Source organism: Meles meles, chromosome 7 (genome assembly GCF_922984935.1).
Source record: "Meles meles chromosome 7, mMelMel3.1 paternal haplotype, whole genome shotgun sequence".
In the NCBI taxonomy this organism is placed as follows: domain Eukaryota; kingdom Metazoa; phylum Chordata; class Mammalia; order Carnivora; family Mustelidae; genus Meles; species Meles meles.
In genome coordinates this window covers 26,282,891-26,308,419 of record NC_060072.1, presented here as the reverse complement: position 1 = coordinate 26,308,419, position 25,529 = coordinate 26,282,891, and the positions used below count along the sequence as shown (strand labels likewise).

The window sequence follows — 25,529 nt, the reverse complement described above, 5'->3', positions numbered from 1 at the left end:
CTTCAGGCTTCCTTCTCCCTGACGCTGGTCTCAAACTTCAGCATCCACACAGATCACCTGAGAGTGACTACTAGTATTCTTTAGGTATTGCATGTTATCTTATTTCTCCAGCTAGATTATATGGTCATCAAACACAGGAATTAATCATGGCTTCTATTTTCCCCTAAGTGCATAATACAATGTTAGGCCACACAACATTTTCAAACAGGTATTTTACAACTTCAAGACTACAGTTCATTTTTTCCCCAAAAAACATTCATAATAACAATCTAATCAAGAATAATTTCAGAGATATATACCTTAGAATAAAAATAACAAGCTGTCATCTCAAGTGCCTCAAAAGGAAAAGTACAACCCACTGTGCTCAGAACAAGAGATCTCTCTTCATACTTATACTTCAATGATGTATAGAGAAAAACATACACAGAAGCCAACAGTCACAGAAAGGCATTCCAACTCAAGATACCTAGTCAAGTTTTCCCAAACAAATCAATGCAGCAAAATATCATCGCACAAAGACTTTACCTAAAAACACTTAACAGAAATGACATAAGCTTTGTGCATAGGAGTTGTAAATAAACTTATTCAGATGGCAGTGAGCCATTTTTCTAGCCTCGGGGGAAATATAAAGCTGCTACTCCCCAGTTATAAGAATCACTCACAGGAAAGCAACACTAAAGGATTATGATTTCTGCCCTATAGTTACTGTGACTTGTTTTAAGTCTTACTGCATAAGAAAGTTATGATTTTTGTCATCTAAAGAACTTAAAAAGTTCTTAAGAATTATATTTATGTAATCTTACAGCCAAAATTTTCGTATAGAAGCATTATCTTTAACTTGAACAGGAAAGAGTTTGAATTAAAGAAAGTAACTTTCTAGGGGCACCTGAGTGGCTCAGTTGGTTAAGTGACTGCCTTCGGCTCAGGTCATGATCCTGGAGTCCTGGGATTGAGTCCCATATCAGGCTCCCAGCTCCACGGGGAGTCTGCTTCTCTCTCTGACCTCCCCTCTCAGGCTCTTTCACTCTGTCTCTCTCTCCCTCTCAAATAAAAAAAAATAAAATAAAATAAAAAAAAAAAGAAAGTAACTTTCTAGTGATTATTCTACTACAAGAAATAAGACTCATATGGGTACAATGAAGAAAAAAGCAGTTAAATATTTAAAATCAAAGAAACTGGGAAATTAAAAGAGTAAAAGCACAGAAAGAACACAGGATTAAGAACAGAAAGATGTACATTTCAGTCATGGCACCGAATCTTACTACTCAAGTAATCTTGGCTACCTACCGCTTCAGTTTCCTAATCTGTAAAAACTATCTGAATGCTGAATCCCCCAGCCCTAAAATTATATGCACTCAAAGACTTTTTATAGTATTTCTATGTCACATATATTGTCTATTTTCCCACTTTAAATTTATAAGCCTCTAAAGAAGTGTCCCATAAGGTGAGACAGCTCTGGGTCATAATTATTCGCTGAATTGAACTTAACAATTTCCTATGACTTAAAATCATAACCCGCAGATCACATTTTTAAAAATGATATGGAGATTTCCTATGTTCACACCCATCATTTGGCAGGTATTTCAGTAGAAAAAAAAGTTCACTCCACATCACAATATTGATGAAAGTTTACTTTGCCAGGTTTCTTAAATTATCAGCTCTTCCCCTCTTTCTAGTTACCTACAATTAGTTGGTAATCTCTCTCACCACTGGATGTCACTTTTGCTCCAAAAGAAGTCAACCCAAACTAACCTCAGTAGTAATTAGAATCTGATCTCTAGAATACTTACCTCTAAAACCTTAACATAAACATTTCTCTGTGAAAGATAAAATCAGCTCTTATAATTTCTACTGATTTTTTGGTTAAAATCTAGCTTTACATGCTTCTAAGCTTCAAGCAGTACAAGAAACCATAAGTAAAATTTCTAAGATCATCCCGAGCATAAAACACTTCACCGAAATCCCATCAATACCTGTAGTACTCAGTGCTTATACAGACAGAAAGAAAAACAAATGATGGACACGGGAGAAAATAAAGACAGTATTTATTTTTGAGTATAAAACACTGAGAATCCCCAGAGAGTAGATGCTGTTTTCTAATTTCACTGTTATACTACTTCAGGCATTATGGGAAGAGAAAAAGCAATATTCAGGAACCAAGAAAGTGGGGAAGCAATGACTTGTAGACTTCTATTGTCACCCCAGCTATCAGGACGCATTTGGCAATTAGATCTAATAACCATAAATGGGTGACTAGGAACTGTGCCTTTGGTTTCCAAATTCATTTACAGTTCTCTTCCCTTAGGCAAATATGAAGAGCTAACCTTTCCAATAAATATACAGATATTAAGATACCGGTGTGCCTACGCCTAGAAGGGCCTTCGTCTCATCTCAAACCTCCCCAAAACAAATGGCCTTACTAATGGAACTTACCAAATGGGGGCATATTACATCATTTATGGGATTTTTTTAATGCTACTTCCCACCCCCAACCTCCATACCCACGCACCAAATCTTGTTGAAAGTAAGTGCTGAATCACCGCACCATGAGTCATGGTTACTGAGGGGGCCATGCTACATTCCTTGGGTTTACTGCAGTAGAAAAGAAGTTGTAAACCGCTGACTTAGATGAATCATCTGATTACATTATTTCCATGACCCTCTGAACTATTTCCAATAAAACATAAAACAAAGATTTTAGGTTATGAAGCAAATATGCTCGCAAAAGTGAAACTTAAAAAAGATCACAGCTGTGGTAACTATTATGGGTGTTTCAGAAGCCATGGGGCCTACTTTCTCCTCCAGGGGCAAGGAGATACTTGCTCCTACATTTCTGACTTGGAAACAAAAAAGCATTTTAAACACAATAAGGATGTTACATCATTGAAATAGACCCAATCACTCTGTAACTTAAGTGCAGAATGAGTTAAGTAAGACTTACATAGGCTAGTCTAGAAACTTTATCAATGAAAAACCACTGTGGGAAAACACATGTCGGCTCTGAAAAACCAACTTGGAACATAAAATTTAGAAATAAACCTGTTGAGCAGTTTGCATTTTCCCTATTTATCTCTGCAAGGTTGATAGCAAAATGTCATGTTTAAATATCAAATTAAACATACACGAAAATCTCAGTTTTAATTACATTTTATCCTCCCAGAATAGTTAATTATGTTTTTCTCTACAGAAATCACTTTAATAAGAACCACTTGCCTTTTTCTGGGCAACCGCAGCTCGCTGCAGTTTTTCTTTAGCTTGATTATACTTTTCTTCTCTGTCACTGATACGTTCCTGAAGCTTATGTTTTTCTTCCAACCACTGTATCTGTTTCCCTTCCAAAGTCCTGTCAAAAGAATGTACACAAAACATGGAAGTTAACTCTTAAGATTAAAAAGATGGTATCCCAAGTATAATCAAACTCACCACCTGCTTCACCACACTGTTAAGTACCCAACTGTAGGTTCTCCTGCATGGCCACATATTTGCTAATTCTCTCATGACTGAATACCTCTCGTGAACTAGGCACTGTGCTTACAACAGCGTGTGTACTACGTCATTTATTCTTCACAATAATCCCTTGAGTTAGGTCTATCATCTCCATTTTACAGATAAGGAAACTGAAGCCTAGAAAGTAGTTAACAAATTTGCTTAAAGACTTATACCTAGGGAGTGCCTCAGGGGCTTAGTGGGTTAAGTGTCTGGCTGTGGCTCAGGTCATGATAGCAGGGTCCTGGGATAGAGGCCCAGGGTCAGGCTCTCAGCTCAACAAGGAGTCTGCTTAAGGTTTACACCTTTTTAAAATTCAGCAGCAGGGCAAACACTTGATAACCAGCTTTGAACCATGATAACCACCAAGCTAATAAAAACTAGATCTAGCATGGGTGATGGGTATTAAGAAGGGCACTTGTGATGAGCACTGGTATATCTAAGTGATAAATCACTAAACTACTCCTGAAACTAATATTATACTATATGTTAACTAACTAGAATTTAAATAAAAACTTGAAACATTAAAAAAAAAAACCTGTTTTTAAAAATCAACCCAGATATCAAATCTTTTTTTTAAGATTTTATTTATTTATTTGACAGAGATCACAAGCAGGCAGAGAGGAAGGGAAGCAGTCTCCCCGCTGAGCAGAGCCTGACTCAGGGCTCGATCCCAGGACCCCAGGATCATGACCTGAGCCGAAAGCAGGGGCTTTAACCCACTGAGCCCCCCAGGCGTCCTCAGATATCAAATCTTAATGTAGGATGTTTTCTGACTAGAATAAATTCATATAAATGGTATTTTTTTTAATTTAATTTATTTAGAGAGATCACAAGTAGACAGAGAGTCAGGCAGAGAGAGAGGGAAGCAGGCTCGCCGCTGAGCAGAGAGCCCGATGTGGGACTCGATCCCAGGACCCTGAGATCATGACCTGAGCCGAAGGCAGCGGCTTAACCCACTGAGCCACCCAGGCGCCCCCATATAAATGGTATTTTAAGATAAAATATAACTTATATATATTTGAAGTTATTCTGCATACCTTGCATAATTTTTAGTATCATTACTATATATAATATGGCAGTACAAGTAGATTTATAAAATGAGATATCAGATGTTCTATGTTTTAGCTAGAACCTAAATCATATTTGATTAACACTTTATTTTTTACTATATAATCCTATTAAGTAACATTCAGAAACCAATGATCAATTACTTAAATTTGCTAGCCATACCGTCGTTAGAATTCTTAAGTGCATTTTAATCAAACACTTGAGGATTCCAAAATATAAATTTCTATTTTTTGCAAAATATAAGCAAAATAATTTGGACCCTGTGGAATGTCACAAGGTATTATGGACAAACACCCTGCTTACTTTCTTAAAATTTGCATGTGTGAAAGCCTTAAAATCTGAAATCATGAGAAACTGAAGGAAAAAAAAGTTTTATGTGGCCAAGTAACCTTCAGAAGAGAAAATTCAAACAAAAACACTAACGTTATGAACACAAAGCAAATACAAAAAAGCAGCTTTCTAACATATCTAAACAAAATTTTCCAGAGAATATAAGATGTTGAACATCACCAAAATCACATCCTTGCCAGTTTACAACACACTATTACTAACAAATTTCAAGGCCAAAAAATAAACAAATAAACGAACTGTTCAGAGGAAAAATCCAAGAAATTATAGTTCTAATTTTAGGAAGTTTTGCAAGTCACAGAATTTTTTTTCTGTTCTCTGGCATTCAGAAGAATAATTTGGGTAGTTGAAGTAAAAAATGTATTACTGAGCCTGGGTGGCTCAGATGGTTAAGCCTCTGCTTTCGGCTCAGGTCATGATCCCAGAGTCCTGGGATCGAGTCCCGCATCAGGCTCCTTGCTCAGCGGGGAGCCTGCTTCTCCCTCTCCCTCTGCTGCTCCCCCTGCTTGTGCTCTCTCTCTCTCTCTGTCAAATAAATAAAAAAAATATTTTTTAAAATTTTTTTAAAATGTATCACTGTATTGGTTTACTCAATGAATAAAAAAGTGTTTCTCTGAGGGTTTTCAGAATATTGTGGTTAGACAGAATTTTAAAAAGTCTTCTGCCCTAAACGCCTTTTTTTTTTAAACAATTCAAGAGTCCATAAAGCTCATTCTCTAGAAATAGAAAGTACATTACCTAATACCATTGTACAGTGTCAAAGGGTATTTGTAACTAGTTCCCAAAACACATTCAACATTGGAATCATCACTAAAAGAATTACTATAATATAGCAGAAAGAAGAAATAGTTTGTACATAAAAAAGAGCAAACTCTACCTTTCAACTTCCAGTTGTGCTTTTTCAGCTTGGCTTCTTAAATTTCGGCATTCTTGTTTTAACCTCTCCACCATTTCCTTCAGCATTTCGTTTGAATTCAGCAACTCATTCTCTGACTGTGCAAGCGAGGTCACTTGGTTCTGCAAACTATTGATTTGCTTAAAAGAAAAGAAAGAAGAGAAACATAAGGCCACATACGTAATACCATATGAGAAAGGCAGAGGATAGTAAGCTCTTCCTTCTCAAATGTCCCACCCAACTCATGTGTCCTTGAGGACACTCAGAAATTAAATAATGCACAGCAACAGCACTAGGATCCAATAGTATAGGATCATTCTTAATATAACCAGACTATCAAGAACCAGATTCCTTAGTCTGCCGCTAAGTCCTCTCCCCTTCTTCCCAAAATAAACAGGTTGGAAGAGGTATTGGGAGTAGGAAAAAGGATATAAGAAGGAGAATAAGAGAAGTGAGAAAGGAGAATCCAACCATTAGAGAGATTCTCCATTGGACTTCCGATAGCCTCCTAGGAACGAACAGATTTTAAAAGCACATCAGATGGGAAAGCTGCTAAGGAGATCTATTCTTCCATTTCCATATACCCTATGATCAGCAACCCTTCCAAGAGTTCTGCTTTTTAAATAGTTAGGAATCATAAATACAGAAGGGATCAATCTTGCATTGTTTTTAAGAAGTTTCAAAGCATTCCATACATCTAGTGTTGGGCAGAAGAAAGATATTCTAAGAAATTTAATGAATGGCAAGGATTCCCTGGCCCCTAGAGCCATTTATCAAACCATGAAATGTCACTCAGATTTTTTCTACATCCTAATTTACCTTTATCTAGGAGTATTTTTTCTCATGAAAAGTAGCTAATTATCTAGTTACAAATTAACAGGCTTTTAAGATACATCGGAATAATCTTCACTTGGAACAGTTACACCTACTTCCTCCATAAGCCATTTTACCAATTAATTAACAAATACTCATTTTCTATTTTTTTTTTTTATAGATTTTATTCATTTGAGAGGCAGAGAAGGAGTGAGAACACAAGTGCCAGGGGGAGGAGAAGCAGAAGCAGACTGCCAGCTGAGCAGGGAGCCTGATGAGGGGCTCAATCTCAGGACCCTGGGATCATGACCTGAGCCAAAGGCCGACACTTACTTAACTGACGGGGCCACCCAGGTACCCCAGCGAATACTCATTTTCTTTCACCTTGTCTTACTTCTTAGCCATCCTCTGAGAAAACTTAGAAGGAGAGAATCAAGAGACACAGGACCAAAGGAACCCATTATGAGACTCAAGAGTTGAAAGAAACCAGATTCTTTACTCAATAAATTAAATAAATGCAAAATAATTCCATTATTTCCTGAAAGCAGCAAACCAAAGAAGACAGGACTGTGTATATCGAAAGAGCAATTGTCAGAATAAAGTAAAATGGTATGTCTCAGATTTGTACTTTAGAATAAATTTCTCCATGAAGAACTACTCCAGTCTTTATTTTTAACTAGAGTTGTAAATATTAAATTTGTATTACAGTTGACTGAACAAGTAACTTTTAAGGAGCTTAATATCTTTCATTATCTAGTAAATGACAGAAAGCCCAATGCCCATGGTACTAAGTAACTTCTCTCAGAGTATCAAACATTATGTCTGCCTAGTTGAGACTTAGAAACCACAACTGCATGTGGAAAGTAATACCAGCTAGCTTGCAAGCATAAATCCTGAAAATGGAATCTTCACTACCTCACAACTTTAAACAAAAAAATAATAATAAAGAACACTCTTCCATGTTTTGCCCATATAAATTTTTCTTTTTTTTTCCCCATTTTATTTATTTTTTCAGCGTAACAGTATTCATTCTTTTTGCACAACACCCAGTGCTCCATGCAAAACGTGCCCTCCCCATTACCCACCACCTGTTCCCCCAACCTCCCACCCCTGACCCTTCAAAACCCTCAGGTTGCCCCAACCTCCCACCCCTGACCCTTCAAAACCCTCAGGTTGTTTTTCAGAGTCCATAGTCTCTTATGGTTCGCCTCCCCTCCCCAATGTCCATAGCCCGCTCCCCCTGGGAGGGAGACAAACCATAAATGACTCTTAATCTCACAAAACAAACTGGGGGTTGCTGGGGGGAGGTGGGATTGGGAGAGGGGGAGCGGGCTATGGACATATAAATTTTTCTTAAACCCAAATAACTTTAATTAAAGTACAAATTTCCTGGGGCACCTGGGTGGCTCAGTGGATTAAGCCGCTGCCTTCGGCTCAGGTCATGATCTCAGGGTCCTGGGATCGAGCCCCGCATCGGGCTCTCTGCTCTGCGGGGAGCCTGCTTCCTCCTCTCTCTCTGCCTGCCTCTCTGCCTACTTGTGACCTCTCTCTCTGTCAAATAAATAAATAAAATCTTAAAAAAAAAAAAAATAAAGTACAAATTTCCTTCCACAAGTACAACCCTTAGATTTCACATTTCATAGGGATATAATAAGATGCAGCTCATAGAGCAAGAAATAAAGTTACAAGTCAATGCTACAGGGAACTTAAAACCTAGATAATCTTTCTAATCAACTTTTAAAATCAGATTATTAAAATACTATTCTTTAAACTACAATTTTAAAAAATTCATTTTTTAAAAATGAATTTTAAATTCAGCATATAAATTCAGCCGCAGCATATAAAGACCTTCAGAAAAACAGCAGTTAGGAAAAGCAGCTTATTATCTAGAACTTAAAGAGATTTAAACATTTTATCATTGTCAACCTCATCAATACATTATCAATTGTAATGACTATATTTTCAAAATATTGATATGTGAAATTCCAATAGATTCAAAAAACACACATACACAACACACATACAAGCAACCTAAGTGTCCATCCACGGATTAATATATACAGAAGAGGTGGTATATACATACCATGGAATATTACTCAGCCCTAAAAAAGAATAAAGTCTTGCCATTTGCAAAAACATGGATGACTCTAGGGGGTATAATGCTAAGTGAAATAAGTCACAAGGACAAAAACCATACGATTTCACTCATATGTGGAATTTAAGAAATAAAACAAAACAAATGAAGAAAAAAAAAGACAAAAAACCAGACCCTTCAATACACAGAACAAACTGGTGATTGCCAGAGAGGAAGATGGGTGAAGTAAAGAGGATTAAGAGTATAGTTACCATAATGGGGGTTGGGGAGAGAGTATACTTATCATGATGAGCACTGAGTAATGTAAAGAATTGTTGAATGATTATATTGCACACCTCAAACTAATATAACACTGTATGTTACTTAGACTTCAATAAAAGATATCATAACACACACATTCAAAATACAGACTTAAAGAAGCACTTAAAGAAATAAAAACAATGTCTGCTAAAATCATACCTGTTTCAGGTCAGAATTTTCATTTTTTTCTTTCTCTGCATTTTCAATATTCACAATTTGTTGTTGAAGTTTTAACCTAAATATCACAACCCAACAAAAAACATTATTAAGAATCCATAGTTAATATATTTCAATCAATTAATTAGATAATCATTTGGGGGTACCCATATTAACACCAGAAATTGTGCTTGCAAAGTGGCAGATAAAACGAAAAAGATTTTGACTTTAGGCAGTTAAGTGTGTTCACATATAACTAAAATGTAACAAATTTCTGCTTTTGCTATGGAAAAAACTACAAACTACCCCCATAGAGAAAATGAGAAATCAAGTATGTCTAAGATGAGAGACTGTTTACATGGAGATATAAGTCTGATGAGTAGGATTTTGATAAACATAGAGAACAACCTGAACAGATGGCCTTTGGTGGAAGAGTGAACAGTGTGTCGCTAAGGCCTCAGAAAGTCATCCAGTGTGGGAGAAGCCATCTTTATCACCATACAGTATTTCATATCTTTCAGATACGCTGCTACCGCACCTGCTCCCTACTTGGTTGTGGAGCTCCTCAATGTATCTTTAATGCCCACTCTGATATCTATAGCAAAACAGGCATTTAATTAAGGCTGGTCATTTTTTAAATTTTTATTTACTTGTTTGACAGAGAGCAGAGAGAGAGAGAGCACAGAGGGAGAGGGAGAAGCTGACTCCTGTTTACACAATGTGTGTCCTTTTCAAAAGGACCTTAAAACGTAGAGTATCTCTGGTAACCAAATGACCAACCACATGAGAAAGACTTAAAGCTAACAGGATATGCCAATATGTGATAGGATATGTCCTCAACCGCTCCCTTTTTAAAATTCTTTTAACGCTTATCTGAAATACAAATCATCTGGCATTTAGTATATACAGTTTGGCATTATTAGCATGCCTTATCAATCCAATTAGAACTGCTTATTAGAAAGACAACAGTCTCAAGACCTAGGGCTATGCTTTAAACACTAATAAGCAGTCAATAAATATTTGTAGATGAACTAAACGAATCAACCCAAATTTTAGGTTAGACATGTAAATGTGTAAGGGACAATGTGACATGGCAGAAACCAAAGACCCAATGCTTCCTGAGATATTTACATACAAATGCCAGAAACAATGGATCTAAAGGAAAAGGGACAATCTTGCTCTTACTTTGCTCCTTTAACAGTACCAGTCATACTCTTATTTCACAATTCCAACTCTCTTATTATTCTCTCAAACTTTCCATGCATTTCACCCTTAAATGTTTAGGGATGTTATTAACTTGGTGCTTTTAGATTATGGAGTTAATAAAGGTTTCTTTCTACAAAGTTATGACAATAGAAACAGAGGAGAAAACACTGTGGGTCCCAACTCAGGTCCAGAGTTAGAAAGTTAGGCCCCAAGTAAATCTTAGCTCTGGTCAAGATTTTGGATATACCTGATGAATCAACAGGAAAGCAAATCCTGTTCAGAAAGCAATGTGGCCTAAATGTTTTCTAAATAAGTTATATTGATAAGAAAGGAAACAATGCCCTACAAATAAAAACTGAAGTCAAAGAAACTAATGATAAAGAGTATTTGACTTTCACTATAATATGAAAGGAGTAAGAACACCATTATGGTAGACTATAAAAGATAACATACAAAGTTTTCTTCAGTTCACTAAAGCAGTGCAGGGTCAGAATCTATAACTGATATGTTGGGTTTTTAAAAAAATAATTAGTCCATGATTTGAGATCATTAGTTAGGATTATAAGGGATAATGGAATTTAACATAAATAAAAATTAATAGAGCTGATTAGGATTTAGTGAATAAATTCAATGGTCCTAATCCCAGTAACAAAAGAGTTCAGAACAAATTATTTCAAAAGGAACAAAGTATAGTATCTCTTTTGATGAGAAGATTTTGAATATTTAAGGTATGTCACAACAAATCAAAAGGAAGCAAGTCTTAAAAGAGAACTAAAAAGTAATAGAAGAAAGCGCAATTAATTAACTTTCATTAGGATATCAGTAAAAGCAGGGCGCCTGGGTAGTTCAGTTGGTTAAGCCTCTGACTCTTGATTTCAGCTCAGGTCATAATCGCAGGGTTGTTGAAACTGAGCCCTGTGTCAGGCTCCATGCCACTGTGAAGACTGCTTAAGATTCTCTCTCTCCATCTCCCCTACTCCTCTCTCTGTCTCTTAAAAAAAAAAAACGGTATCAGTAAAGGCTACATAAGACAAATGCAATTTGGGCTGGATCTTGGAAATCAGACACAGATGAAGAAGATAATGTTCTAGAGAAACAAAAAGGATGGGATTCAGAACTCTTGAGAAGTAAAGGGAAATAGGTATCTTCATTAAAATAGAAAGGGAGGAAAGAATAGATGAGGATATAGAAACTCTCCATGAGAAGTTGAGAGAATTTACATCCAGGACCCTTTTTTCAGGTACAAGTAAGAGCACAGTTGAATAGTGGACAAACAGATTCCAAGCTGAATGGGAAGCAAGGGAGCCAGGCTAACAGACTAGAGGAAGAAAGAAAGTACGAGAACTTGTTTGAATATCAATTTGAATATCAAACTGCAGTGTCTTCAGTGAGATTGAAGTGGATAAGAGAAAAAAATTATGTCCTTGAAATGGTCAGTTCTAAGGGATGGCAAAGTCCAAGAAACAGCTAAGTGTAGGGCCTGCTAAAGTGGAATAAAAATAAAGAATACCAGAGAGAAGATAAACTATAGGGCTAAGGTGTTAGATGGGACAGCAATATGAATGGTGCAGTCACAAAGAACAATGACAAAGGATAGAAAATAAAAACAAATTGAATCAGAAGTCAAGGTCTTCAGTGACTATTGGGGAACATCATATAGGTTAGTCATTGACAGAAAAGAAAATGGAAATAAGACGGACACAATGATTATCAAAAGCAAAACCATTTTAACCCAAGTTAGTCAAACAATTGTCTAGAAGCAAAAGTGGGGTTCACAAACACAGATTTCCTTTTTGGTCCCCAGTTGCAGGAAAGAGGAAAGAAGAACAATTCCACTTAAAAACCTTCTAAAAGGTTGCCAGGACAAGGTCAGGTTTCATTTTTTAAAAATGTGGAGACTGCAAAAAGAAATTATTGGTAATGGAATAGAGATTTCAGAGACTACAGCAAAAATTGTTGAGTTTAATGGGTCAGCCATGAGCAGAAATCAAAAAGTGAAGGATGAATAAGTTGCCAAATGAGAAACTATGAGATCAAGTACTTCATATTTTTAAAGTAATTATGGAAATAATTGAAGGAGAAATAGTTGGTAGACCAGCTAATAGTTGGTAGATAGTTGGCAGACCAGAGGGCCAAGGTACAACAGAAAATGGAACTACATAAAAGTTTAAACAGAGACAATAGGAATAACAGTGAGATGGAATCATTCCAAGTTCTCTTCAAAGTACAGGTAGCTAATTATGATCATTATTGCCTAGGTTTTCTATGACAGGCAGCTCAAGTGTGTCATTTCAACATCCAACAAGTATTTACTGACTACCCACAAATGCTAAGCTTAATCCTAAGTGTCACAGATATACCAGAGAATAACAAAAACAGAATCCCTATCCTTAGGGAATTTTTAGTCCAATGGTACTATCTGATTTTTTTTTTTAAATGATGGAAATGTTCTATAATTGGTACCGCTCAATATGATAGCCACTAGCTCATTACACGTGGCTATTTCAAATAGTGCACATTTCAAACAGTGCAACGGAAGAACTAAATTTTTAATTTTTTAAAATTTTTATTAATTTAAAAATTAGATTTAAATAGTTCTACATCACTACTAATTCTGTATCAGCCTCCCAAGTTCTGAGTCTGGCCATTATTAGCAAAAAGAAACTTTCCTGGGAGGGTATGAGACTCATTGAATCAACAGGAAACTACAGAACCAGAACCAGGCTAAAATAATTGACAGAATCACCAGTAAGGGCATACTAAAGAACTGTCTGCTCTTCAAATGTTGCCACATATTCATCTATCACTGACTCTACAGTTCAAATTCTGGAACAGAACTTGTCCAACTGCCCAAGTATTGTCCCTTCCTGCCCAGTAAGATGATACACAACAGATAATTCATCTGAAGATGAAATATAAATAGAAAGGAGGCATATTAAGTAACAGATATTTTTTTTTCAATGTTTCTGAAAAAAAAAAAAAAATCAGAAAGCCACAAGTGGAAAATAAGAGCTCTGGCTTTAAGCAATGCAAAAAATAAGGGATTCACTATAGGATTAATTTAAATGATCACGTTCCCTTTCCTTGAGCTGGTAATTGCTGCTCTTTCCCCAACATACCTATGCTCTTCACTTCTGGTAACAAACCATACTTTCCCCACCTCCACCATTCTGAAATAGGCATAAAACCTAGGCTGAGTCAGAGTCCGCTATTCCCCTCGTCGTAGTGATGGACTCAGGGATGGGCATGTGAACCAGGCCCAACTTCTTTTCTAGATTTTTCTGACTTACATCAAGTAAGAATCCTATCTCCTTCGATTTCAAAAATAAAGTCTTGGCTTCACAGAGAAAGCAGTAAGAGAGAAATAGATACAAGGGTTAGAGGAGAGGAGTGAGATGAAAGGAGGGAAGACGGTTTCTATTATCAAGATGTCCGTGAGACCAGCACAATCTCTGTTCTTTCCACAATTTATGTCTGCTAATAAAGACCCTTTCTTCACTTGTTAGCTGGAATTGCATTACTGTCACAACCAAAAGTTGACAAGTTTCTTACTTAAAATCCTTCTCCAGGGATGCCTGGGTGCCTCAGATGATGAAGCATCTGCCTTCAGCTTGGGTCATGATCCTGGGGGCCTGGGATAGAGCCCCACATTGGAGAGCCTGTTTCTCTTTCTCCTTCTGCCCCTCCCCACTGCTTGTGCTTTCTCGTTCTCTCTCAAATAAATAAAATCTTTAAAAATAAATAAAATCCTCCTTAAAATATTTTAAAATTTTAAATAACTTCTCTATATTTTTAATTTGCAGGTAACTGTCAATCTTATAAACTCATTGTGGGGTGGGACAGTCTCCTGAAATACAGAATACTATCAGAATAACAATTTTGGGAGGAGTCAAGATGGCGGAGAAGTAGCAGGCTGAGACAACAGCAGGTAGCAGGAGATCAGCTAGACAGCTTATCAAACCATTCCGAACACCTACAAACCCAACAGGAGATCGAAGAGAAGAGCAGCAATTCCAGAAACAGAAAATCGAACACTTTCTGAAAGGACCAGCGGAGAAGTGAATCCAAAGAGACGGGAAGACAGACCACAGGGGTAGGGGCCGGCTCCTGGCAAGTGGGAGAGCAATGAAGCACAAAATCAGAACTTTTAAAGGTCTGCTCCACTGAGGGACATCCCTCCAGAGGCTAAGCCAGGGGGAAGCCCATGCGGAGACAGCGTGGTCTCAGGTCCCACAGGGTCACAGAGGGATCGGGGGTGTCTGAGTGCCACAGAGCTCGCAGGTAATAGAGCGGGGAAGCTGGCTACAGAGAAGGAGCCGAGGAGTGAGCTCTAAACTCAGGGTTACCTTAAATTGTGGTCCATGGCACAGGCCACTGCTCTGTGAGGAGAGACCCCACAAGATCTGGGGAGGAACCCCCCCCCCCCCCAGAAGAGCGCAGGGATCTGCAGGGTTTGAAGACTCCAGGTAGGGCTGTGTGCCAGAGACAGAGACGCTTGGTCACAGGCCAGGTGAGCTCAAAGCGCACCCAGAGGCCAGGGAGACGGGAGTGATTGAGGGCTTTTCTCTAAGGGCACACTGAGGAGTGGGTCCCTGAGCTCTCTGCTCCTCCAGGCCAGAGACTGAGAGGCTGCCATTTTCATTCCAGTCCTCTGGAACTCTATGGAAAGCATTCAGGGAACAAAAGCTCCCGGAAGAGAATGTGAGTGGATTACTTAGCCTGGGCCCTGGTAAGGGCGGTGCAATTCCGCCTCAGGCAAAGACACTTGAGAATCAGTACAACAGGCCTCTCCCCAGAAGATCAGCAAGAAATCCAGCCAAGACCAAGCTCACTTACCAAGGAGAACAGCGGAATTCCAGAGGAGAAAGCAAAGCATGGAATTCATGGCTTTCTCCCCATGATTCTTTAGTCTTGCAAAGTTAATTTTTTTTTATTTTATTTTTTTCTTCTAAATTTTTTAACTTTTACCCTTTCCTCTTTTAACATTTTTTAACTAGTTTGTCTTAACAATACCTTTCATAAAAAAAAAAATCTTTTTGAACCTTCATTATTATAGTCATATTTTATCCTTCATTGTATCTAACTTTATTTTTTGTATACACATAGGGTTTTTTCTTCTAAAAAAATTTGGGATACAACATCTTCTAATAGATGAAAATATACTCTAAATCTAGTACAGGGCTTTGTTCTAGTCTCCAGCCTGAGCAAATTCTCTCCACTTTCTTTTTCTTTATTCTCCCAAGCAACTTATTGTATCAACTCCTTTTTTAGAAATGTTTAAAAAAATTTTTTTTCATCTTTATAGTCATATTCCATCCCTTCATTGTGTTTACCCTTATATATGTTTTTCATTCTTTAAAATTTTGGGAGGTAGTTTCTTCTCAGAGACCAAAATACTCCCCAAATTAAGTGGGTGACCCCGTTCTATTTACCAGCCTAATATATATTTTTTTTCATTTGTATATTTTTCCTTCTTTTTTAATTTTTTTCTGAACTTCTTTTTACCCCCTTTATTGCCCCCATGATTTGGGGTCTCTTCTGATTTGGTTAAAGCACATTTTCCTGGGGTCTTTGTCACCCTTTTAGCATTTTATTCCCTCCTTCATATTCTTCTTCATATTCTTATGGGGATAAAATGACAAGGCAGAAAAACTCACTACAAAAAAAAGAACAAGAGGCAGTACTGAAGGCTAGGGATTTAATCAATACGGACATTGGTAATATGTCTGATCTAGAGTTCAGAATGACAATTCTCATGGTGTTAGCCGGGCTCAAAAAGGCATGGAAGATATTAGAGAAACCCTGTCTGGAGAAATAAAAGCCCTTTCAGGAGAAATAAAAGAAATAAAATCTAACCAAGTTGAAATAAAAAAGCTAGTAATGAGGTGCACTCAAAAACAGAGCTCTTACTGCTAGGATAAATGAGGCAGAAGAAAGAATTAGTGATATAGAAGACCAAATGACAGAGAATAAAGAAGCTGAGCAAAAGAGGGACAAACAACTACTGGACCACAAGGGGAGAATTCAAGAGATAAGTGATACCATAAGACGAAACAACATTAGAATAATTGGGACTCCAGAAGAAGAAGAAAGAGAGAGGGGAGCAGAAGGTATATTGGAGTGAATTATTGTAGAGAATTTCCCTAATATGGCAAAGGGAACAAGCATCAAAATCCATGAGGTACAGAGAACCCCCCTCAAAATCAATAAGAATAGGTCCACACCTAATAGTAAAATTTACAAGTCTTAGCAACAAAGAGAAAATCCTGAAAACAGCCCGGGAGAAGAAGTCTATAACATACAATGGTAAAAATATTAGATTGGCAGCAGACTTATCCAAAGAGACCTGGCAGGCGAGAAAGAGCTGGCATGATCTATTCAGAGCACTAAACGAGAAAAACATGCAGCCAAGAATACTATATCCAGCTAGGCTATCATTGAAAATAGAAGGAGAGATAAAAAGCTTCCAGGACAAACAAAGACTGAAAGAATTTGCAAACACCAAACCAGCTCTACAGGAAATACTGAAAGGGGTCCTCTAAGCAAAGAGAGAGCCTAAAAGTGTAGATCAGAAAGTTTCAGAGACAATATACAGCAACAGTCACCTTACAGGCAATACAATGGCACTAAATTCATATCTCTCAATAGTTACCCTGAATGTAAATGGGCTAAATGCCCCAATCAAAAGACATAGGGTATCAGAATGGATAAAAAAACAAAACCCATCAATATTCTGTCTACAAGAAGCTCATTTTAGACCCAAAGACACCTCTAGATTTAAAGTGAGGGGGTGGGAAACAATTTACCATGCTAATGGACATCAAAAGAAAGCTGGGGTGGCAATTCTTATATCAGATCAATTAGATTTTAAGCCAAAGACTATAATAAGAGATGAGGAAGGACACTATATCATATTCAAAGGGTCTGTCCAACAAGAAGATCTAACAATTTTAATATCTATGCCCCTAACGTGGGAGCAGCCAACTATATAAACCAATTAATAACAAAATCAAAGAAACTAATTGACAATAATACAATAATAGTAGGGGACTTTAACACTCCCCTCACTGAAACAGACAAATCATCCAAGCAAAAGATCAACAAGGAAATAAAGGCCTTAAATGACACACTGGACCAGATGGATGTCACAGATATATTCAGAACATTCCATCCCAGAGCAACAGAATACACATTCTTCTCAAGTGCACCTGGAACATTCTCCAGAATAGATCACATCCTGGTCATACATCAGGTCTCAACAAGTATCAAAAGATTGGAATCATTCCCTGAATATTTTCAGACCACAATGCTCTGAAGCTAGAACTCAGTCACAAGAGGAAATTTGGAAAGAACCCAAATACACCCAAATAGAGGGCACATACCTCAATATCATCAAAGTCATCTATGAAAAACCCACGCAAATATCATTCTCAATGGAGAAAAACTGAAAGCTTTTCCGCTAAGGTCAGGAACACAGCAGGGATGTCCATTATCACCACTGCTATTCAACATAGTACTAGAAGTCCTAGCCTCAGCTATCAGACAACAAAAAGAAATTAAAGGCATCCAAATTGGCAAAGAAGTCAAACTATCACTCTTTGCAGATGATATGATACTATATGTGGAAAACCCAAAAGATTCCACTCCAAATCTGCTAGAACTTGTATAAGAATTCAGTAAAGTGTCAGGATATAAAATCAATGCACAGAAATTAGTTGCATTTCTTTACACCAACAACAAGACAGAAGAAAGAGAAATTAAGGAGTCAATCCCATTTACAATTGCACCATAAAATACCTAGGAATAAGATACCTAGATACCTAACCAAAGAAGCAAAGAATCTATATTCAGAAAACTATAAAGTACTCATGAAAGAAATTGAGGAAGACACAAAGAAATGTGAAAATGTTCCATGCTCATGGATTGGACAAATATTGTGAAAATGTCTATGCTACCTAAAGCAATCTACACATTTAATGTAATCTCTATCAAAATCCCACCTTTCTTTTTCAAAGAAATGGAACAAATAATCCTAAAATTTATATGGAACTAGAAAAGACTCAAATAGCCAGAGGAATATTGAAAAAGAAAGCCAAAGTTGGTGGCATCACAATTCCAGACTTCAAGCTCTATTAAAAAGCTGTCATCATCAAGACAGTATGGTACTGGCACAAAAACAGACACATGCATCAATGGAACAGAATAGAGAGCCCAGAAATAGAACTTCAACTCTATGGTCAACTTATCTTCGACAAAGCAGTGAAGAATGTCCAATAGAAAATAGTCTCTTCAACAGATGGTGTTGGAAAATTGGACAGCTACATACAGAAAAATGAAACTGGACCATTTCCTTATGCCACACGTGAAAATAGACTCAAAATGGATGAAGGACCCCAAGGTGAGAAAGGAATCCATCAAAACCCTTGAGGAGAACACAGGCAGCAACCTCTTAGACCTCAGCTGCAGCAACTGCTTCCTAGGAACATCACCAAAGGCAAGGGAAGCAAGGGCAAAAATGAACAATTGGGACTTCATCAAGATCAAAAGCTTTTACACAGCAAAGGAAACAGTTAACAAAACCAAAAGACAACTTACAGAATGGGAGAAGATATTTGCAAATGACATATCAGATAAAGGGCTAGTATCCAAAATCTATAAAGAACTTATCAAACTCAACAGCCAAAGAACAAATAATCCAATCAAAAATGGGCAGAGGATATGAACAGACATTTCTGCAAAGGAGACATCCAAATGGCCAACAGAAACATGAAAAAATGGTCCACATCACTCAGCATCAGGGAAATACAAATCAAAAACACAATGAGATACCACCTCACACCAGTCAGAATGGCTAAAATTAACAAGTCAGGAAATGACAGATGCTGGTAAGGATGCGGAGAAAGGGGAACCCTCCTACACTGTTGATGGGAATGCAAGCTGGCGCAACCACTCTGGAAAACAGCATGGAGGTTCCTCAAAAAGTTGAAAATAGAACTACCCTATGACCCAGCAATTGCACTACTGGGTATTTACCCCAAAGATACAAATGTAGTGATCCAAAGGGACATGTGCACCCGAATGTTTATAGCAGCAATGTCCACAATAGCCAAACTATGGAAAGAACCTAGATGTCCATCAACAGATAAATGGATAAAGAAGATGTGATATATATATATATATACATATATATATATGTATATATATATATGTATATATATATATGTATATGTATATACACACACAACACACACACATATATACAATAGAATACTATGCAGCCATCAAAAGAAATGAAATCTTGCCATTTGCGATGACATGGATGGAACCAGAGGGTATTATGCTTAGCGAAATAAGTCAATCGGAGAAAGACAACTATCATATGATCTCCCTGATATGAGGAAGGGGAGACGTAATGTGGGGGGTTTGGGGAGTAGGAAAAGAATAAATGAAACAAGATGGGATCAGGAGGGAGACAAACCATAAGAGACTCTTAATCTCACAAAACAAACTGAGGGTTGCCGGGGGGAAGGGGGGAGGGAGAGGGTGGTGGGGGTATGGACATTGGGGAGGGTATGTGCTATGGTGAGTACTGTGAAGTGTGTAAACCTGGCGATTCACAGACCTGTACCCCTGGGGCTAATAATACATTATATGTTAATAAAAAATTAAAAAATTAAAAATAAAAGTAACAATTTTGTTATTTAATAATGTAATTTAGGAAGAAACCACTTTAATGAGGACAGGACACTAGTATATAATTAATAATTTAAAGCATCTGCAAAAGCTGTAATTAATCCTACTTATCACAGATATTTGTTGTTTGTAAATAAATGGATACTTCTGGTTTATATGACTGAGACTTTTCAGCTCCTTAAGCAAGATCTTTTTCTCTACAGGTAGTCTCTTGCTGACCTATTATAAATTCTAAATATGACAAGCTTACAATCATGAATATTTTAATAAATGACCAAAATAGATCTAGTTTAGGTAGGTAGACTTATAAATTAGAAAATCAGAACTGCCATGAGAAAAACACAATTGCAGAGCATTCATCAGTGATATTGGTCTGAAATTCTCCTTTTTGATAGGGTCTTTGCCTGGTTTGGGGTTCAGAGTAATGCTGGCTTTATAAAAAGAGTCTGGAAGTTTTCCTTCTGCTTCAATTTTCTGAAACAGCTTCAGGAGAATTGGTGTTATTTCTTCTTTGAAAGTTTGGTAGAATTCCCCAGGGAATCCATCAGGTCCTGGGGTCTTGTTTTTGGGGAGGTTTTTGATCACTGCTTCAATCTCGTTACTAGATATCGGTCTATTCAGGTTGTCAGTTTCTTCCTGGTTCAATTTTGGGAGTTTATAGTTTTCCAGGAATGCATCCATTTCATCTAGGTTGCTTAGCTTATTGGCATATAACTGTTGGTAATAATTTCTGATGATTGCTTCTATTTCCTTGATGTTAGTTGTGATCTCTCCCTTTCTGCAGAGCATTAAAAAAGGAAGTGATATAGGGCCACCTGGGCACATCAGTTGGTTAAGTGACTGCCTTTAGCTCGGGTCAGGAACCCAGAGTCCTGGGATCTAGCCCTACATCAGGCTCCCTGCTCCTTGGGGAGCCTGCTTCTCCCTCTCCCTCTGTTTGCCGCTCCCCCTGCTTGTGTTCTGTCAAATAAATAAAATCTTTTTAAAAAAAGTCATATAAATTTTGCAAATTACTCTTTCTGCTACATTTTATGTTAGTTATTATGTCCTCATTTTAACATAAGTTGGGGTCAATTATACATTATAAATGATTTGGAGAAACAAAAGAGAAATAAAAAAAATTATCAAAGTGACTAATGGAAAAGAAAATTATTTCTGTTAAAGAAAAGCTGAAGAAATGAATGTTATTTTATATAGCAAAAAACAAACAAACAAAAAACCCTAAGGGCCATGTTCATTATTGTCTCCAAGTACTAACAGTTTGCTTGACATCTATCACGATGTCAACAGAAACCAAACCAGGAGAATTAGGCTTAAATTCTCACCGAAAATATTCTAACTGGCTAAACTGTGGAATCACAATAGGATAAAACATTAGAGTGGGGTTTTTCTGGGGAGATTATCTCTCTCCTTTCTAGATATTGTCAAGGAGAAGTAAACAAAAAAGCTTCACCTGTGAAGAAAAAAAAAAGTTCTTCTCTAAAAGCGAAGAGTACGACAAAATTGGCTCTCCAAATCCACTACGGATTTATGACTCTAGGACTGTAGCAGTCAACATTTAAAGTAATCATTCATAAAAACTGACATGAGTAAATAATACATATATCTCTGCCTGAAGTAATTTTTCCCAAGTAATGAGATTAATAAAACACTGTACATTAAGTATACTGGAATTTAAAGCTCACTTTAGAACATGTTCAGTGTTGACACAAAAGCGTATCGCCTTAAATTTTTTACCCTGGGTGTCTCACTTGCTTAATCCTAGACCTGGCCCTAATATAGTATGTCACACACACACACACACACACACAAATCAATGCATTCTGTAAATTAGAAATAATAGAAACAATATTCTCTGATTACAATGCAATAAAACTATAAATTAAAAACGCCTCCCAGTTGGAAATTAAAAAACCTTCTGTTACGAACTGACCTGTGTCTCCCAAAAATTTGTATGTTGACGTCTCAACCGGAGTATTTTAGAATGTGATTGCATTTGGAGACAGGACCTTTAAAGAGGTAACTAAGGTTAAATAAAGCTATCTGGGTGAATCCTAATCCATATGACTGGTATCCTCATAAGAAGACGGAAAGGTACTAGACACAGACACACAAAGGAAAGGCAGTTGGGGACAGAGCAAGAAAGTAAACATCTATAAGCCAACAACAAAAGAGGCCCCAGGAGAAACCAAATCTGACAATACCTTGAGATCTCAAATTTCTAATGTCCAGAACTATCAGAAAATAAACTTCTATTGTCTAAACCCTCTTTATGGTGGTACTTTATTATGACAGTCCAGCAAACTATTAATTTCATCTCTTATTAAACAACTACACCTTCTATTAATACATCTATTAATTCTTGGCTGAAAAGGAAAATGTAAATTCAAATTAGAAAATCCTAAAAGATAATAATTAAAACACTAGAGAATATACTTAATATACCTAAAACAGGGATAAGGAAAATCTCATACTAGAAACTTGACCAACAAAAATGAAGAACACTTGTTGAGTAAATTCCCAACTCAAATTAAAACAAAAAAAATAAATTAAAAGAAAGCATAAAGTATATAACATGATCTTAGAAAACTCAAGATCTACAAAGCAGCTAGTAGAAAATACATGAGTTTAGTAAGGTCACAGGACTCAAGGTCCTTACATAAAAGTCCACTAACTATATTTCCACATGCTAGCAATAAACAAAAAGTGAATTTTTTTATTTTTAAGATTTTATTTATCCACTTGACAGAGATCACAAGTAGGCAGAGAGGCAGGCAGAGAGGGGGGGCGGGAAGCAGGCTCCCCACTGAGCAGAGAGCTGATATGGGGCTCGAGCCTAGGACCCTGAGACCATGACCTGAGCCGAAGGCAGAGGCTTAACCCATGAGCCACCCACATGCCCCAGAAAGTGGAATTTTTAAAAAACCGCTCCCACTTATAATCACATAAAAATGCTGAGGAATAAAATGTAACATAAGATATGCATGACATATACAATGAAAACTATAAAACTCTGATGATAGGAATTAAAGATGATCTGATTAAAGAAGAGACATGCCATATTCATGGATTGGATAGGCTCAGTATTGTTGAGATGACAACTCTTCTCAAACTGAGCTACAGATTCATTATAATTCCAATCAAAACTCTAACAAGCCTTTTTGAAAAAGGTGATAGGCTGATTTTAAAATTTATATGGAAAGGCAAAGGACTGAGAAGAACCAAAACAATCTTTACAAGAAAGAACAAGGTGGAGGACTTGCACTACCTGCATCAAACTTACTATAAAGCCGCTGTGGTCAAGACAGTGTGATATTCAAGTGAAGACGGACAAACGGGTCAATGCAATGGGACGGAGTCCAGAAACAGACACAATTAATGGTCAACTGATTTTTAACAAAGGAACCAAAACAATTCAATGGAGGAAAAGACAGCCTTCAACAAATGATAGTGGAACAACTGGATACCTATATGGAAATAAAAAATGATTGTCTACCATCACCTCACACTACACAGAAATTAACATGAACTGGATCATAAAACCCAAATGTAAGAAACAAAATACTAATCTTTTAGAAGAAAACAAAATAGAAATCTTTGTGACACAAGATCAGGCAAAACTTTCAAAAAATAAAAAAAAAAAAAAACACACACACACAAACTAGAAAAGGAAAAAAAAATTATAAAATTGACTTCGTCAAAATAAAATAAACAAAGCGATCCACAGACTTAGAACATACCTGTCAAATATGTATCTCAAAAAGGGCTTGTATGCAAAATAAAGCGCTGTTACAACTCAATATGAAAATAACGTCCTAATTTTAAATATGAGCAAAGTATGTGGATGAATACTTCAAAAATCCATATTATGGTTAGTCATTGGGGAAAATCAAATTAAGACCACAATGATATATTACTACACATCCGCTAGAGTTAGGTTAAAAAGACTGATAATAACAAGTGTCAGTCAAGATGTGTGAATCAAATGGAACTGTCATAGGGGAAGTCTCATACGTTGCTATGGGAATGAAAAACAGCATGATCACTCTGTAAAACAGTTTTGCTATATATGTTGCAGAACAGTATTCCTATATGTCATCACTCAGCAATGTCATTCCTAGATATTTAACCAAGGGAAATAAAATTGTACGCCCAAAGACTTCTACACGAATGTTCATAGTAGTATTAATCATTAACAGCCCCAAACTAATAACAACCCAAATATCTGCCCATCAAAAGGAAAATGAATAAACAAATCAGGTTATATCCATTCAATGGAATATTAATCAGCAACAGAAAGGAATGAAATAATGATACATGCAACAACATGGATAAAGGCTGGGGATCAGAGAAAAGGTCAAGTGCAAAGAGACACGGGGAAACTTTTAGGGTAATAGAACTGTTCTTTGCTTTTACTATGGTGGTGATGATTACAAAACTTTATACAATTACCAAAAGGCATCACGCTGCACATTATTTAAATGAGTGAATTTTATTTTACGTACATTAAACGCTAATAAAACTATAAAAACTTCTTAAAGGCAGAAAAACAGAAAGAAGAAAGTAGAAATTAATGAGGTAGGATATAGAAAAGTTGACTCCATAAATCAAATTCCTAGTTTAAAAAAATACTGAACTGTATGCTTAAAATGATTAAAATAGTGAATTTTGTTATGTATATTTTATCACAATAAGAAGAATAAAATCAACAAAGCACTAGCCGACTAGGTTAACAAATAGAGGAAGAAAGCACATATATAAACAAGAAATAACCCAGGGAAAGTAAGTATTCATTAAAACAGAACAAATTGAAAAATAAAAACTATCTGCAGACCTCTATGCAGACAAATTTGAAACCCAAGATGAAATAATTTATGAAAACACAGATCATCAAAATTGATCCCAAAAGAGACAGAGAGCTTTAACAGATTGTTTTCTATAAAATAAACAGATAATTACTCCAGAAGTTGAGGTTGGTTCAAGATTAAGAAATCCATTAACACACAATATTAATAGTGCAAGAGAGGAAAAATTATGACTGTCTGCAGAGATGATGACAACCTTTGAAAATATGCGACATCATACCTATCATTTCTACTATAGTGTTTGCCAAATGATCTTTTCCTATTTCCATCATTTTTTCTATGTTTGTTAGTTGGAATTCTCCCGAAAAGAGCTTTCCTTCTAAATATTATATATTATGTTATCAAGACATATAGATTTTTATTTTATCCTATGGATTATAACATTTTATTATAACTTCTTTCTTTGTTCAAACTGTCTCAGATTTGGTCATTGGGTGCTAGGATTAATGGAAGAATGTATGATGAGAAAGTATGACAAAAAAATTTACATAGTCTCAAAGTATTTCCCCATAAGATAATTATATATCACAAAGAGAAAAAACAGTCATTTTATACTGGAAAAATCTGGCCAACATCACCTTAACCAAAGTGAACATCACCA

General features: G+C 36.6%; 1 protein-coding gene across 2 annotated transcripts in view; it reads right to left on the bottom strand.

The window, feature by feature from the left end:
* Positions 1-25,529, bottom strand: part of CEP83 (centrosomal protein 83) — a 138,433-nt gene that overhangs the window by 12,268 nt on the left and 100,636 nt on the right. For both annotated transcript variants that reach the window (XM_046013469.1, XM_046013470.1), the window contains exons 11-13: positions 9,168-9,243; positions 5,783-5,940; positions 3,214-3,343 (exon numbers count right to left, since the gene is read on the bottom strand). In XM_046013469.1, the coding sequence (XP_045869425.1) occupies positions 3,214-3,343; positions 5,783-5,940; positions 9,168-9,243 (364 nt within the window). The remainder of the gene's footprint in view (positions 1-3,213; positions 3,344-5,782; positions 5,941-9,167; positions 9,244-25,529) is intronic.